This window comes from Topomyia yanbarensis, chromosome 2 (genome assembly GCF_030247195.1).
Source record: "Topomyia yanbarensis strain Yona2022 chromosome 2, ASM3024719v1, whole genome shotgun sequence".
Lineage (NCBI taxonomy): Eukaryota > Metazoa > Arthropoda > Insecta > Diptera > Culicidae > Topomyia > Topomyia yanbarensis.
The window spans coordinates 11,319,244-11,337,284 of record NC_080671.1 but is presented as its reverse complement, the minus strand read 5'-3'; the positions used below and the strand labels follow the sequence as shown (position 1 = coordinate 11,337,284).

At 40.4% G+C, this 18,041-nt stretch overlaps 1 protein-coding gene and 1 long non-coding RNA gene across 19 annotated transcripts in view; both read right to left on the bottom strand.

Moving 5' to 3' along the window:
* Positions 1-10,748: 10,748 nt before the first annotated feature.
* LOC131682812 (uncharacterized) lies at positions 10,749-13,477 on the bottom strand. Its single transcript, XR_009304160.1, has 2 exons — positions 12,789-13,477; positions 10,749-12,730 (listed from the first exon to the last, which is right to left on the bottom strand). It is a non-coding gene; the product is annotated as an uncharacterized LOC131682812 (long non-coding RNA).
* A 2,319-nt stretch (positions 13,478-15,796) lies between these two features.
* LOC131682355 (uncharacterized) overlaps positions 15,797-18,041 on the bottom strand; it is a 184,867-nt gene continuing 182,622 nt past the window's right edge. For all 18 annotated transcript variants that reach the window (XM_058963767.1, XM_058963769.1, XM_058963770.1 and 15 more), the window contains one exon: positions 15,797-17,991. In XM_058963767.1, the coding sequence (XP_058819750.1) occupies positions 17,832-17,991 (160 nt within the window). In that variant the 3' untranslated portion in view covers positions 15,797-17,831. The remainder of the gene's footprint in view (positions 17,992-18,041) is intronic.

The following is an 18,041-nucleotide window of genomic DNA, read 5'->3' as shown; positions in this document are numbered from 1 at the left end:
TTTTAAAGGATTTGATGTTTCTCGTTGCCCTTACTGCCTAAAAAACGGGATCAGAACCAACTGAAGTCGCAGTTGGCAGTAAAGCAGCGCTCCAAAGAACAACTAACAATCCATCCCCAGATTTACGACAGTTTTCGACCGGCTCGTGATGAGGACTATGATAATTCGTTGTCTGTCGAAACCATCGTCCTTGACGACCCGTTCGATAACCGTCCATTTGCAATTGTCGCTGTGTACGGCAAATCCTTCAAAGCCTTGCTCGACAGTGGTAGTAACGCCACGATTATAACTAAAAAGCTATACCGAAAGTTTTCGAAAAGTCCATTGAAAAGGTTGGAACGACCATTCGAACTACGTTCTGCAAATGGTCAATCCTTACCAATCATTGGACAAGCGTATCTCCCGTATACTTTTCAAAATTTGACAAAGGTCCTATGCACTCTTGTAGTAGAGCATCTGACCGTCAACTCCATTCTAGGTATGGACTTTTGGCGCGCCTTTGGGATTTCTCCTGAGATACAAAACTGTGCTCTGTTGAACTCAGGTCAGGAATCAGAAGACGATGAAGAAGATGAAGTACTGCGTGAGTCGATACTCACTTCGGAACAGTTAGCGCGCGTAGAAGAAGTAAAGAAGTGTTTCCAGGCAGTAGAGCCCGGAAAGCTAAGCCCAACCTCATTCACAGAGCACAGGATTGTCATCAAAGATGAATTCCAAGGTGCGGCACCCGTTTGCCGATATCCTTATCACATGAGCCCAAAGAAACTGTCAAAGGTCTGGGAAGAGGTTGACCGATGGCGGTCTATGGGAATTATCGAGGAGTCTGATTCGGATTGGTCGCTTAATATTGTGGCGGTCACGAAGCCAGACGACTCAATTCGCCTTTGTCTAGACGCTAGGCCTCTCAATGAGCGTACTGTACGAGATGCATACCCTCTGCCCCACCCTGGGCGAATATTGGGCGGCTTACCCAAGGCGAAGTACCTGTCTACCATAGACTTGAAGGAGGCCTTTCTCCAGGTACCCCTGGCTAAGGATAGTCGCAAATATACCGCTTTCAGTGTTCCCGGCAGGGGTATGTTCCAATTTACCCGTCTACCATTTGGTCTCGTCAACAGCCCCGCTACTCTGGCGCGACTGATGGACCAGGTTCTAGGACGAGGTAAATGGGAACCTTACGTTTTCGTCTACCTAGATGACATCATCGTGGTAAGCGAAACGTTCGAGCATCACATACAGTTGCTCAAAGCAGTGGCCGATTGTCTAGCAAGAGCCAACCTAACCATCAATTTGGAAAAATCCCGTTTTGGAGTCCCCGAACTAAAGTTTCTTGGTTATTTGTTAAATCGGGACGGACTCAAGGTCAATCCTGACAAAGTTCAGCCGATTCTCGACTACGAGAGACCGGTTTCCGTGACGAAACTTCGTCGTTTCCTCGGTATGTGCGGTTATTACCGCCGCTTCATTGATCGGTTCAGTGAGGTCACTGCTCCCTTGAGCGATCTGCTCAAAACGAAAACCAAGAGCTTAGTTTGGAACTCCGAGGCAGAACTCGCGTTCCTTAAAATTAAGGAACTTCTAGTCACTCCTCCAGTTTTAGTCCCACCAGACTTCTCCAAAGAGTTTATCCTTCAGACAGACGCTAGTGACGTAGCAGTCGCTGCTGTTCTGGTGCAGGAGTATCCCGAGGGTGAGAAAGTAGTTGCTTACTTTTCGCACAAACTGACCACTCCCCAAAGGAACTATCATGCAACTGAGAAGGAAGGTCTGGCGGTGATAATGGCGGTTGAACACTTCCGAGGTTACTTGGAAGGTTATCATTTTCGACTGGTCACTGATTCGTCAGCGATTACATGGATATTGAAGACTAAATGGAAAACCAGTTCACGTTTGAGTCGTTGGAGTTTAGAATTGCAACTCTACGACATGTCTATTGAGCACCGGAAAGGCAAGGACAATGTCGTTCCAGATGCGTTATCCCGGGCCGTAGCAGCCGTTTCCGCTTTGTCCACCTCAGACTGGTACTGTTCCATGAAGTCCAAAGTTATCCAAAATCCTGACGACTATGCCGACTTCAAAGTGGAAAATGATCAACTTTTCAAGTATGTAAACTCGAAAGTTGTTCCGTGCGACTCGCGGTTTAGTTGGAAACTCGTCCCAGCACCCGAGTTCCGTCAAGATTTGATCCAACGTACCCACGAAAATTTGCTTCACGTGGGATACGATAAAACGATCCACGAAGTGCAGTTGCGATATTACTGGCCTCGTATGGGATCGGAAGTTCGAAAGTTTATTCGAGAATGTGGGACGTGCAAGGAAATCAAAGCTCCTTTCGTCCCAGTCCAGCCCGAAATGGGTAAGTCGCGTGCGACTAATGCACCATGGCGAATGGTTTCTGTGGACTATATTGGTCCTCTTCCAAAAAGGAAACGTGGCAATCAACACTTGCTTGTCGTCCTCGACGTCTTCAGCAAGTACGTCATGTTAACCCCCGTTCGCAAAATCGCTAGTACGTCACTCTGTACGATACTGCGCGAACAGTGGTTCAATCGCCATGGTAGCCCGGAAATTCTGCTAAGCGACAATGCCTCCACTTTCACCTCGAAGGAGTTCAGTCAATTCATAAAAGAAACCAGCGTCAAACATTGGCTGAACTCCCGCTATCATTCGCAGGCTAACCCAGTGGAGCGAACAAATCGCTCGATAAACACCGCAATCCGGGCATATGCTCGAACCGAGCAGCGCAACTGGGATGTCCACATCAGTGATGTGGAGCGCATCCTAAATACTACCGTTCATTCCTCCACTGGGTTTAGTCCTCATTTCATTATACACGGGTGTGAAATGGCATCTGCCGATGACTTCAGCAGGATTTCCGGTGAGGGTGACCTAGAAACAAGACACCAACAGATAGACAAAATCCGGGAGATTGTGGTCAAAAGTTTGGCAAAGGCAAGCGAGGGCATTCGACATCAGTACAACTTGCGTCATCGAAAGTTCTCCAAACCTTTTGAAACGGGACAAATGGTGTACCGTCGAAACATGAAGTTGTCGAATGCACTCGAGTCTTACAATGCTAAACTTGGACCACAATACTTACCGGCAAAAATTGTCTCAAAAAAGGGTGTGTCCTCCTACGAGCTGGAGGATTTAGCAGGTAAAAACCTCGGAGTTTGGCCAGCAAATCTCCTTAAACCAGCATAAAAACTTTTCCGTGCCGTCTGTGGACTGACGGTATGCTTTTATATGGATTACTCACTTGGGAGTTTTCCAAAAGCAGCCGTCAGTTCCCGACGGCAACAACACGGACTTTGGTCCGAATAAAAAAAAACAATAAACATTTCTCCGTCTTCTCTATTTTTATTGTGGAAGACCAACTCTGCCGCGAGAAGGTTCTTCAACACCTTCTTGCAATTTTTCAGAGCCACACTCTCGCAGTGTGGTAAACAAACACTCGCACGAAATATATGCTCCGGCCCTGATGACGACTACGGTAGGGTGGAATACTCTATTAAAAAAACACTAATCTTATACCGTGCCGTTCTCCCGGGCACCGGACGCATCTAAATACACTACCTGTCGTGTTCGGCAAACAAATACAAAAAAATTCTTTTGCGTCCCACTCGCGCAGTGAGGTAACCAAATTATCCACTAATTTGCTTTGCTCCGGCGGTCGAGACGGTTACGGTAAACAAAACTTTCTTACCAAACCAGTACCAGTGTTTGGAAGAAACAAAACGAACCTATCATACCGTCTTTTCACCGCCGGATGCATACACATTCATTCAACATAAAAATTTTCAAAAACCCCTTTCTGTGGGGAACACTCGCACCTACGGGTGCACTAAATTATATAAAATCTCCTTGTTTGGAGCACAATCTCACAAGAAAATCACTACTCCCTTTTCCAACAGGGACACAACACTCGCGGAAATGGGTTCCCTGCGCGACTACTACTCCGGAGCCGACCGTAAACGAAAAAAAAAACCGCGAATAAAAAACAGTTTGCTAACCGATTTCGCGAACTGTTTTGTTTTTATTTACGATTTTGATGATTCATTCATCATATCGAATGGATCATCGATTTGACACTTTCCCCGTTGTTCGCATCAATGCTCTGCATCATGCAGGTGTAGCCCGATTTGGATCAGAGTAGTGTGAGTGGAAGAGCGAATGGGGTAAAAAGCGCCTCGCGTCTTCGATTTCGAATCGAATAAAATTTTATTTCGTCTAATTTTGGGTTTGTGGTTAAACCTGGGGTGGTTCGTTTGATTCCAGCGGGAATCTTTTTGATCTGTTTAAATTATGCGAAAGACATTCTTTGGTCCCTCTCAAACGTTTCTTTTGCCATGTACGAAGCGTTTTGAGGCGAAAAGGGACGAATATACAAACTTTTTGTCCGGAATGTCTGTGAGTGGGAGAAATGATGACGTGTTAAGCGGTATTGTATGAGTGAATTTATGAGTGCGGAATCGAACAGAGTGAATGAATGCATGTGTGAATGATAAAATAAAATTGTTTTGGGGTTAATTCGAAGTGCTTATCGGAATGTGAATGATCGAGTAGGCCAGTGATTGAGGATGAATGAATGGGATAATTGTATGAATGTATTTGGATAGAAACCCCAACACAAGCGTGTAGTACTGGTACCGTAAGTAAGAACACGAGGCATTTCTGGACAGTAGAGGAAAAAAAACAAGCAAAATAATGCCGACAACCGTTCCCCTGCAAGTTGAAACATTGAACATTGTCAATGCCACTTGCAGAATTTTGGGAATTTCGAGTTGTTACCGATGTTGTTTTCGGATTGGATTTAGAATTCAACCCATAGCCGAATAATGACAATAGCTGATAGCTTCTCGCTTCGCGTATGCTGTCAGTATTATCAGACCAAACTTGAGCAAACATTTCACCGATGAGGACACTCGGTCGACTAATTTTTTTGGATGAATTATTTATAAATTGCTGAAGAAATAATTAGGTGTAGTTAGTTTTTCTTTGTTTATTTATTTATTTATTCATTTCGTTATTATTATTGTATCGGTGTTAGGTGTTAGTTTAGAAAAAAATTGTTACCAATTTTTTTCCACCCGGTGTGGGCGAGATTGTAACCCGTCAGGGTAACAATTTAGCACTGGGTGAAAATATACCTATTTGTACGTACTCTCTCCGTAGAGTGCATTGTTTATGTAACATAATGCTCACCACTGTTCCTTATGATCGTTCACTTTTTCTCGTAAATTTTGTTTGTTTTAGCTTTTGTGAACGATTCTGTTGGTCTAGATAGGTGTAGAAAATTTTGTTTCATATTTATGTATAAATAACATAGGGCTTAGATAGGCCACCGCTCTCCTGCTGCTGAAATAAGGGTACTGGCTATGCTGCGCATAGGTGATGACAGCTATGCGGCGGTACGTTTTTTTGGTGCTGGTTTTGGTGTTTGTTTTGGGTCGAATGAGGAAGGCGGCCATCGAGTTTTTTTTAGAAAGTGACGGACCACAGCCAGGAACAGACGTTCCAAATTTATTCCTTTTTTTCGGGACAGTTTCCCGCCACCGTAACAAAAGTTCAGTGCGCGCGTGTGACGGTAAGTGAAATCCGTCAGTGTATCGGTGTGTGGTCCGGGCATACAAAAGTCCTGGTGTAGGGTCGCCGAGACGGGAAGCTAATCGCTAAGGAGCTACTCGCTTCCCCGGCTAAATAAAAAGGACCCAAGTGACACCAGTGCCGTTCTCACTGTGGAGGATCAGTCGAACGAGCCAAGCTCTCCTCCACAGTTAATTGCCAAGGAGAACGAAGCAGGGCGGACAAAGGTTCCCCCTGGGAAGTTTACTGCGGTAACTTCCGGGATCGTTTACGGCGAGTAGACGATCCGGCGATTCGTCGCCAACGTCGCTAGGGAGGTTCCAACAAAGGAGCCAAGCTCACCTCCCTAGCTAAAAGCCAAGGACCGCTGCCGGAGCAGCCAACGACACCAGAAGGAGAACGCGGCCGTTGTGTTCCCGGCCGGTCGGAAAAAAAACCGTCGCCTTCCCGCCGCCATCAGCAGCAGACCGTAAGGAACGACCAGCAGAGGAGAGTTTCGGGAGAATAAACGGTAAAGTTAGAATTTATTTGTTTTTTTTCTCTTTTTGTTTGTTATTATACGAAAATCCGAAATTCCGGTAGGAGCACCTAGGCCGCCCTGAAAAGAAGGGTTCGCCGGGCAAACAAGAACCCGAGTAGTGGGCAAACCTCTACTTACAACACCAACCGACATAACCCCACAAAATGAGCCGAATGAACTTCGTTTGACAATTCTCGGTGGTTTGTTTACATGGGAGTTACGTGAGTTCGAATGTGACAGATGAGCACCCGTTGCACTCGTACTCACGCAACTGACAAAGTAAATAAACCACCGAGAATTCTCAAACATGAACTTCATTCATCATGAGTTCATTCGTGTCGTCATCTTGTAGAACTCAATACTCCGGCAGGTGGTGCTAAAAAATTCATTTTGGTTCCGGTCGAAATCTTGCGGCTGGTTATTTTCGAAATCATTTCTGATCTAGATTTCAAAAAGAACGATATGGTATCCTAAAAGTTGTTGACGGACTCACCAAAAGTCCAAAAAATAATTTGAATTCGTCCAACACGGGTCCAATAAATGACACCTGTTGAACGACTACTTTTGATGTCGTCCATCGTTGGTCGAAAGAATGATCTTCATTGGACAATTTTGAAACATTTATATCTTAGGGGAGGCTGACTGATTGACTCTTCTGGAATCCAGTCTTGTACCAGCCGATTGAGGTTGACTGCCAACTGAAAAGTTAAAAAAAAGCGTGAAAATCATCATACACGGAACCCTTATGTCGTGCCGCTCTGAGGGCATAATTTCCGCCTTCCTTTTTGACACCATTTTTTTTAAAAGAACGTCTGTTTCCACTTCCACGAATTGTCGAACGCGTCCGTTCGCAAATAAATTATTTTCCGAAAGAACGAAAATGTATTCAAAGCCTACTTTTACAGGTGAGTCGTTTTCCGTTCTTCCCGTTATACCCACGCTCTCTCTCCTAGAATTTCTCTCACCGTCTTTCCGTTCGCACACTCTCATTTAACACTCAAATCCATGGCACAATGGTCGAAAAATACCGTTCTCACCTTGCTTCTCAGGGTTGCTTATCGACTGAACAGTTGCCTTCACTCATCAAAGACAGAGTCAACTTAAAGAGTCATGTACACGGTACAGCAGTAGTCTTGTTACAATTTTCGTTCAGCTCTTAATACACTAATTTGAACGTACTCTTTTTTGTAATTTTATTTTCCCTAATGACATCTATATATCCGCTACACCTTATACAATTCGCTGTTCAACATTGGACCAATGAAAAATCTCCGTTGGACAATTTTGAAACAGTTTAATCCGATTGGGCCGTAGAAAACCACTCTGGGTGGGAGAAACCGATTGCTCCGAAATACAAACGAAATCTAGCCGTTTAGACGAAATTCGATTCGTTTAAACTACCCGACAACAGATGACGCTCCGATGATTTGAATATGAATCATCCTGAGATCTGAAAAAGACTTACACAGTACGTTACTTACATGTGCAGTAGTTCATATAAATATATTGATAATTGGTGGAATTATGGCCTTTTTCCTGAACCCCTTTTTTATCTAAGAGGCTTGCGGTGATCACGATTGAAGACCAATGTATCAACTAAAATCCGTAAACTCATAAAATTCCATTAGTATAGGAGTAATTTTCGTACCTTGATTAGTTGAATAAATAATAGTTTTTCCTGCATTCGAGAACGTTTTTCATAAAAAATCGACAATGTTCTCAGCTCTAAAAATTGTGTTGAAAAAATCTTATCCATGCAACAAAAATTTATGCATAATCGTTAAGGTACGAGAAAAATTAATTACGATCAATTAAAAAAATGAAGAAAATCCGTTGAGTGGTTTTTCGGCAATTGTGATCACAGAAAAGCCATTTTTGGAAAAACTACATTTCGACATACATGAGTTTTAAATTAGAAGTTACCATTACTCTTGGTAGACAAAGCGCGCTACGAAACGCTGTCACTTTGGATCTATTTCCCGGATCCCTATGAAAATTAGAGCAAATGTTCTCAAGGAGTTGTACTTTCAGATAAAGTAATAGAAAAATTTCGATTTATTAGAAAATAGAAAGGTATGTACCTAACTCCTTAAAGAGTACAAATTTTCAAGTTATTATATCAAAGTGTCTCTAATTTTTTTTCCACTTTCATCATATAATAATTTAATAAAGCGAATGAATACAAAAAAACTACAATTACTAATGTTATTTCTATTCAATGAATACCGTAACTTTTCGCCCATCGTTCGTCCACCAGTTTACTTTCAGGATGAAATGCGGAAACCAAATGGATCCCGGGCCCCGGGGCAATTGCTACGGCTGACCCCCCCCCCCCCCCCTCGCCTCTCGACAGGCCTGCAACTGATACTGAGCGGCAATATGGGCGGTCACGGTATAGGCGTTCGATAGCCACCAACTTGAGCTACGTGTCAACGCCGAAACAAAAAATGTAACATTTGATTAGCTTAGCATTATCGAAGACTCCATATCAAGAAGACTGATATCTCTTTCCTTCCCCCATACAAACGAGAAGCGACAGAGGTTACAGCGCCTCTGTTGGAAGAAGGGAGGAAGCTTTATGTAAAAATGTATATGTGTGTGTGCATCACTATGGAAAGGACCACCTTTACCCGCAAGTGGCGTTGCTGTTACTGTCTCCGGATTCTGGACAGAGTTGCCAGTCTTCTAGATATGGAGTCTTCGGCATTATGCAAATTTTGGCTTCATGTTAATCTTTTTTGGTATGCGGGGCGGGTGATAATAGAGGCGATGTTATAGTGGCGATGTGGTCGGGGGGAGATGGTGTATCCCCCCGTCTAAGTGAATTAATTTGGGGGGCGGGGAGTTGCGTTGACGTCTCTTTTCATGGATTTCAAAGGACATGCGATGGAAGGTTGTGAGGGAATTTCCGAACTTTGTTCTCGGGTAAGTATTTAACCATGAATAATAATGCGTTCCCTGAATATTTCTTTCCTCCCAGCAATCAAACATTCCACACTTCGCCATCATCGGCGAGACGCCCGTTATAAGGTTTTCCGCAACCTCCGTTGTAGTCGCACGTGCCGTCAGTTATTAACTAACCAATTCTTCCGTTACTAGTTCAAATAAACCGTCAAAGCAGCTACGTTATTGAAATGCCTGAGGTATTAAATCCAATATAGACGGGTATCTATTCGAATTTACCGGAAGTTGTAAGAACATAATTGGGTGTACAGAGACCTATCTGAGTGACCGCACTAAATCGTCTCAATTGCTTAGGATAAAAAGGCTTTAGCCCATTTCAAATGAGCACAAAAACGGTGGATGAGGAAGTGTTTATTGGTGTTTGCATACATTCAAAAACCCGTCGAATTGACGATTGGATGTTACACATTTTCTTTCGTAACATCACGACGATGTGACGTGTTCCTTTTCTCCGATTCGTTCCAACTATAATATATACAATATTTCAGTGTACTTAGCACTGCCGATTGTCTGGCGCTTAAATTGTGCTCGCTTTGTCGTATAAATCCACTTGCTTAAGCCCAACAATACAAATATCATACTATAAACTCGGATCGGGCAACTGATTCCTTACCAAATTAAACAAAGCTAAACTGCCAGTTTATTTTTGTTTGTGAAATGTGTGATAAAAGCTGCTATTCTGGCTCCGTTAAGGTGAAGATATGTGAAAGCCACGTTGCTAGGCATCCACTTGCTTGTTTACATTGAGAAAAACTGAAATCTGAAGTGAAAATTCAATCGCACAAATGAGAGTTTCCAAACATTTTCCTTTGGTCATCTGCACATTGACAGAAAATTTGAAGTTTTGTTAGAAAAACGTATTTTTATATTTACTCATGTCAGATACATGGTTAGGCAGGGGAGAGGGGTGTGTGTGGCGTAGGAACTATGTTGTGGCTCGCATGTATAATGTCCTTAAACCACCATATTGAGCCCTGTCAAATAAATAAATGTGTCAAATGGCTCAAAACTATGCACAACAGATATGAAAAAAAATTCTTGGTTTGATCAATTATTTCTGCTACAAAAAAAAATAAACTGTAATAAGTTTTGATGTAAGCGTTCATTTGATAAAGTTATAACATATTAATGACATGAAGAATTGTCAAATCGTTGTAACGTCATGAAAGAATGAATGATGTGTTTGGGTTTATAGCACGTAGTATTCGGAAGATTCGTCAAATAACTCGCTTTCTTCCGTGCCCATGCATTCCAGGTCGTCCATAAATACCCCTGCTTCCGACTCTGAAATTTCATTTTTTTAATAGTCGCCTCTCACCCCCACACCAAAAGGCTCGCAAAGAGAGCCCCTGGTAGTGGGCGCATCAGTTCTCAGCGTACAAAAAAGGTCAGCACAAAAATGTAAAAAAGGTATTCGCGAAGGCGCTGAGTACGAAAAAAATAGACAAAATTACCGGCACAAACATTACAGTATAATGTACAAAAATAGCTACAAAGAGCACCCAGCGGAACGATAATTGCTTATAAGGGGCCCGCTGTAGTATTAATATTAAATAGATTCGGATTTTAAACTAAAATATTTAAACTAAATTTGAATTTAAATGTTAACATTCTAAGAAAATGAAAAATGAAAGGAAAGAAAGCTTTTTGGGGGAACATCAAGTTTATGCAGTTCATATTAAGTTCATATTAAAACACACTAATTTTATTTTTCAAATAACGTTTTAAGCTTGTTTCAAAATGCGTTTCTGACCAAGGTTGCTGGAAGCCCTGGTGCATTGTAAATTATTGGCTTGCCTAGTGGTATACATACGAATGCCTGTAGTAAACCGTATGTTATTATGTGCTAGTGGGTTGTACTGAGCATTAAAAACATACAATATTGTTTGTAATTCAGTCGATCCAAGCAAGGGCAATATGTTATGAGAATTATTAGTATAAAGCAGGATAGTTGGATACATGATTGATTTCTTGAATATAATTTTAAGGCATCTATTCTGAAGTGTTTGAAGCTTTTTTTAAATTGGATATGCTGACATGCCTCCACAGTGATACCAAATACATATTTGTATTTGGTCATAGCTTACTATTCAAACGTCAAAGTAATGGAAGGTAAAAGCTCTGGAGTTCACCACTGCCTGGAAATAGCGCTGGTAGCACTTGAATTGGTTGTATTTTGAGGCAGTACAACCAACGACACGACTAGACACTCGCATTTTGAAACTGTATCGCAAATATGACTACCCCTCAGTGACTCAGGTAACTGGAAATGTCAAATTTGATGTTTACTTGAAAAATGCACCAAACTAGCAGCACTTATGAATCTGTTGATATATTTTTCTAATAACTGTACGCATGGGAAAATATTGTTGAAAAATAAACTGGCTGGAACCTCCGATTCTTTGAAATATTATTTTTCGTAAATACTACTCTTAAACTTGTGGGAGAAAAATCTCTGATGCTGCAATTTGTTTATTTTTATCTACAAATATTTGATTTCATTTCCTGATTGGATCTCTAATATTGAGTTGGAATACTATGTGATATCTAGGTTCACAGTACAAAACCTTCATTGGTCAACTCTCATTGATTTTTACAATTCAACAAACGATGAAAACTGAAATACATTTTCCAGCGTTAACTCTCCACCCAATTATTATTCTATTAACCTCAGATCTGCTTCGTTAAGTTTTACGTACACGTTAGTCATTTGATCATATTATAGTACTATATTTTCTTCGCACGTTTAAGATACTTTTTGGATATTTTTTCTCTCAATGGCCGGTTTCTCACTGGTGACTGATACGGGATGGAACTTTTCCAGTTCGATGTCCACGTGAAAAGTTAATCGACTTCGTTGTGAATAGTAGGAATAGATAAGTTATTTGTAATACAAAAAAAAATTTGGAGAACATTAATTTTCTTAAGGTTGCACAGAGAACGCGCAAAATTCGCAAACGAAAAAAGCAGTTTTTTTCCACACCGTATGTCAGATCTTCATAAAAATCAATCAGCAGTACTGTAACAACATTCTACATACGCTGATTGATTTTTATGAAGATGTGACATACGGTGTGTAAAAAACTGCTTTTTTCGTTTGCGAACTTTGCGCATTCTCTGTGCAACCTTAATGTTGCCGAATTCTTCGGTGCGATATGAATTTGAACAAATTTTGGTTGTTTATTCATCATCCATTTCATCAGGATACTCAGCGGAATCACCGACTTTTGATGCATATCTCGTGCCTAGGATTTTCTCTATCATACGCATGCTCGTCAGGATTACCAACGTAGTACTTCAACACCGTCATGTGCACGATATTGTAATGTGACTTTTTACAGTGACCACTGGATATGTTAGAACCTCAGTAGGATTGATTCCAAATCCAAATAAAATTCAAAATTATGTGCACATATCTCTCAGTTTCATACTTTACATATGTTTTTCTACCATTTAATTCCACTATGTTTTTGTTCAAAACATAGTGGAATTAAATGGCAAAAAAACTGTAAAGTACGTTCATTCCGCTAAGACCGCCGCTAAGACGCGTATAGATTGTCTCAGTTTCATATTTGACAAAATAAATTCAATAATCGATTTCTTCAATGTTCGATCTCCTTGGTAAGGTGGTTTCAGCGTTCTATCGCGCCCATTTGACTTCTGAAAGAGATTCTGTTATCAGAACTTTACCGGTGTATCTCTCCCATCATACACTCACCCTACTTTATCAGATCGATTATCACCAGCACCAGATAAGTCACGGTCCAGTAAAAGATATCTCATAAACGGTCGGCGTGTTTTGTTTATGATACCACAACCGATCATGCTGCTGCAGGTTCGCCTTGCTCGTCGCACCAGAAATACCGGAATTGAATACTGTATACCGGATCCTACGTAGCACTCAGTGAAGTCGACCAGCGAAATGACACTCTCAGTAATGAAAAAATCGCGATCATCAATAGAATTACTAGCAGTGGAAAAAAAACTAGCGCAATAAGAAATTGTACGAATAATACTCATCTCAGTCGTTTCGAAGAACAGCCTCTGCAAATTTTTTCATTTGTTTGTTTATTTTTGTACAATGGTATCGAAGGAAACAAACCAGTGTTGCTCGAGAAATAAACTTTTAATCAATACCGAGGGATTAGTCAATGTGCGAGTGACAGGCCGCAAATTACTCGGACACTTTTTCTTCACAAAATTTCATGTAGTTGCTGGTCGTGTCGTTGGTACAACGGTCGGATACCATTGTACAGAAATCAATGTTGTATCACGATGCTTACGTGATACCACCGTGATTCTGGGTGACACACATATGATTCTATGGTGTATTTTGATATCACATGTGTGTCATAAGTATTAGCAAATACAAATATGTATTTGGTATTAGATTGTTGTGACTGATCAAGTTTGTTGACCAGTATCAATTTTTACGATATTTTCTTACTGTTAACTTTAACTCTTTTGAGATAAATATCTTCCGTTCAATTCAACTATAATAGTAATAATTATAATAATAATAAAATGCGCTTGCAATTCACTATCGAAAAAGTTGCAAGTATTTCTGTTACATGACATGTTCTAAGATTTTGGTCGAGATCATTTATTACCCACTTCTAATGTCAACCATGGTGGAGTGCCTATAAATTTTTATTGTAGTTCAGACTGCAACCTATAGCAAAAAAATACCTATCATAGACCTCAACCGAAACAGGCCTTTTTGTTGGATAAAAATCATGGTTTGTGTCAAGACTACGAATTTCACCAACCACAAAATGGGAAATTCCAACAAGCTTTTTGTTCTCGTCGCAAGCAACATCAGCGCCACTTCGTGATTGTTCCCCATCATACAAAATCCTCCCGATTTTTCCACCGACTAAAGTACGATTCACACGATACATCAGGGGTAAGGTTACCATATTCACAGATTTTTTTCTGCAATGTCACAGATTTTTTTTACAATTTTGATCACAGGTTCTTTTTTAGATGACAGATTTTTGGCATTTTGATGAAAATTTCACAGATTTTTGGAAATATTGTGATTTTTCACAGATTTTTTGGAAATTTGTCACAGATTTTCACAGATTTTTTTGCTGTTTTAGTCATCACAGATGGCAAAAAGATTTTTTGACCGAAACACAGATTTCAATGTGGCATCCCTGATCAGGGGCCCTATTCTCACAATCACGTCACGTAGTGACTACTGACTAGAACAAAATTTCTTCTAGTCACTAGGTGACGTGACTGTGAGAATAGGGTCCCAGGCTTCCGGCACCAGTACGGAACGTCAAGATTAGTTACATGCAGTTAAATGGAACCATTCACACACAACATCAACGACACAGAACGTTTTGACGTACGGCACGTGGAGACGGGCACAAGAGGAAAGTATTAAACTTATCCTGACGGAACGGTGACGTTCCGTTGACGTTGACGGAAGCTGATGTATCGTCCTTAAGTCGGTTTGCGTCGGCACAATTAATTAATCGATCGATTGTTGCACCCGTTCTTATGGGAGTTTAAGGTGAAGATATGTGGAAGCCAAGAACGCACGCTTGTTGCTAGGCACCGACGCGCTTGTTTACATTGAGAAAAAATGGAATTCGAAGTGAAAATTCAAATGCACAAATGAGCGTTTCCGGACATTTTTCTTCGGTCATCTGGACATTGGCAGAAAATTTGAAGTTTAGTTAGTAAACGATTAAAGTGTCGCGGGTGTTTTTTCAGTGGTGTGTGATTAAAGTGCATTTGAAAGTGTTCTGAAAATGAGAAGAAGAAAAATAAGAGTGTTTCGAAAGGAAACCCCAAGTGAAGAAAGGTGATATTTTCGCACAAAATAAAAGCTACAGATGGAATTCCGTCAAAAACTCGGGTTGATTGTATAAGAAAATGTTCTAGCTTCCTCAAGTAGCAGTTTCGTGGTACACCGGCAAGGTTAGTGTATTGAAAAACGTATTTTTATATCTGCTCATGTCAGATACATGGTTAAGCAGGGGGGAGGGGTGTGTGCGGCGTAAAAGCTATGTTGTGGCTCGCATGTATAATGTCCTTAACATGAGCGTCTACCCTATGCAACAACCGATTAAATTTGTCTGACTGTTCTGTTGAAATCGGTCTATTTCAACCAATTAAGGTTGAACAGAGAATTGGCAAAAATCGAAAACAAAAAAGCAGCTTTTTTCCATGCCGATTTTTGTGTCCGATCTTCATAAAAATCAATCAGCAGTACTGTAATTCTACACAAGCTGATTGATTTTTATGAAAATCTAACATACGGTATGGAAAAAAACTGCTTTTTTCGTTTTCGATTTTTGCCCATTCTCTGTCCAACCTTAAATCGTTCGATTAGTTAGTAGTTTAAAACTGGAACCAGATTTACACAGATTGAATCCGACGATTAGAATGTGAACAAAAATTGTTCTTAGTTGATTAATCGGTCTACCTCGAAGACCTCGAAGCACCCGATTTCGTCGGTCGACTGGGAAATTTATATCAGTTGTCAAATTTTCTATGGGGTTCCCATCTATTATGGATGTGCTTTTTTCTTTGAAGCTACACAGAATCAGGTTCAATCCCGAATTATTTTCGTCATATATAATCTCATATCAGTTAAGATTAGAACCTGACTTGACCGAATCGACATGAGCCTTGCCCCATCCTTGGCGAGGGATGTATTCTTTCCTGTACTTTTTAAAAAATCCAGCTGTTTTTTTTTATATTCTTCAATAATTTTATTCTATTTATTACCTTACTTGCGAAATTGTCAAAATATGTACATATATAATAACATATTTTCATTAATGTTCAATGACCACTTACTTCCGTTTCAGCTGGCTAGCGAGCGTAAATATCTAAATTATAAAAGTAAGTCAATGCAAAGCGCACAGTGTGGGGGAGGGGGACAATTATAATGCTACGGAAACACAAAAAATAGCAAACTACCACTATATTATTAGAAAATTCAAATAGTACAACACACTATATCATAGTAGTTAGCAGTGGATTACGAATCTCGCGGTGTTCAGTTACCATAGTCTAGTCAGTACATCGATAATATTCACATTGAATCACTACTGCGTTTATTTGTGTTACTCTTTTTGCATTGAACTGGCGATTACACGCCAAAAAGTTAACTACTCATTGTTGGTTGGTTTCTGCTTCCAATTCTCATATTCGCTGCCGTTCCATTGTGTTTTCATAAATATAGTTTAACTCGGCTGTTCGCTATGAGTTGATCTGTATTGTATTAAGTGAGGGCATAAAATTAATCGAAAATGTACAGAAATATCGTACGATAATGGCCTACAGAGTACCTAAATTACACATAATTTCTAGTGTGATTGATTTTTCTTTTCATAAATATGAAACATGATCTACTTTATTCCCGTAAAGACAATGATTTAGTTTTTTTTATCAATTAGTTATTGTAGCAGCTTTTTAATTTCCACCAAAAACAAAATATCAAGTGGAATTTATTCGTTCCTAACCATATCCCTCCAATGCTTCACAAGCAAACATCTTTGCAGGAGGATGAAAGAAAAAAAATCAGAAACTAAACAGATTGTGTGAAATTAGTGTGCCTGGGTTTAATGATATCACTTTCTTTCGCATTATAATTACCACCGATCAAGATGGTGAAAAGTATTTGTATTACTCATATTCTTATAAATAGATCTGCGCTCTTATTTAAAAACTTCTTGCACTTAACGGTAAAAATACTAAACCCTATTATTTACAAGTCAGTTTCGACGTGTTCCCACGCTGTGGAAACACAAAGTTCTGTGTGGGTTCCCAAAGCAAACGATTGTTAATTACAAACGTATTCACAGTTTTATTTTCTGTTTTCATGGGTTGGAAATAAAGTTTTGTGATAAAAAATATATTTGTATTTTTGTGGATTCAACGATCAGTTATTTATTCCAGATTAGCATCACTCACATACACTTTGAAGTGCTTACCATGGTCGTCGCAATGTCTCTCTATTCAGCCAAGTCTAAATTTGATGCAATTCAGAAGGAATCTTTCGTTTGAACTTCTAACGCTAAAGGTAGAGGGAGTTCGTAGTTTTAATAAGTTATCTTTTGTTTCATTACTTGTAAAACAGTCTATTTTCTTGCTTGAATACATTTAAGTTAATGTTGAGTAATGATTTTTTTGATATTTTTAATTAATTTTGAAATTACTCCGAAACGCCTTCCGTCAAGTTCAAATGACTATATTCTCTCTTTCGTTTACCGAACAATACTGATTTCTTTTTATTCCAAACTCGATAGTTTGCAGCATGTATTTGGGACTAAGTCAAAAAAAATCTTTCTACAGAATGAGAAAAATGTACTGAAGACACACGGAAAACGTAAAAAATACTGCAACGGTATTTTCCTCTCACAGGGTGCACATCTCTCGCTTGGCGAGATTTCTAATACGAAATCATGTAAACCTAAAAAAACTTCTAACCACCCCCGTAACCTGCTGCAGGGTTACTGTTCACATCATCAGCTAAAGTCTGCTGCTGCTGCCTATGCTAGTCTCGCTCTTCGTGTTCCTCCATCGCCGCTGCAATCTCATCTATATCCTGATCAGCCGGAGATGGTGGTACGACACAAGTTTGTAACGAAATATCCCCTTCCTTATCCTGTTCCAACGAAGTGCCCTGTGACATTACTGCTCCTGATGCGGCTGTTGATACTGTTGCTGCTGCTACGGCAACATTAGCTGCTTCTGATAGCGGTTTCTGATTGGCGGCTCCGCTGCCGGCGTGATATCATGAGGCATGTTTCTCGGTCAGCTCGGCCCAACGCTGCTCAAAGTACTTACGCATTCCGTGGCCAGCCGTACCAACCGGTGAATCATCCTCATTGAACACCTCACAGTTATCGAAAATTTGGCGAACGTCGGCGATGAAATCGTCGCGGGATTTGTAACTGGGGGGACGAGGCGGAGGGTCAGTTAACAACAGTGCAGGGGGTTGGAT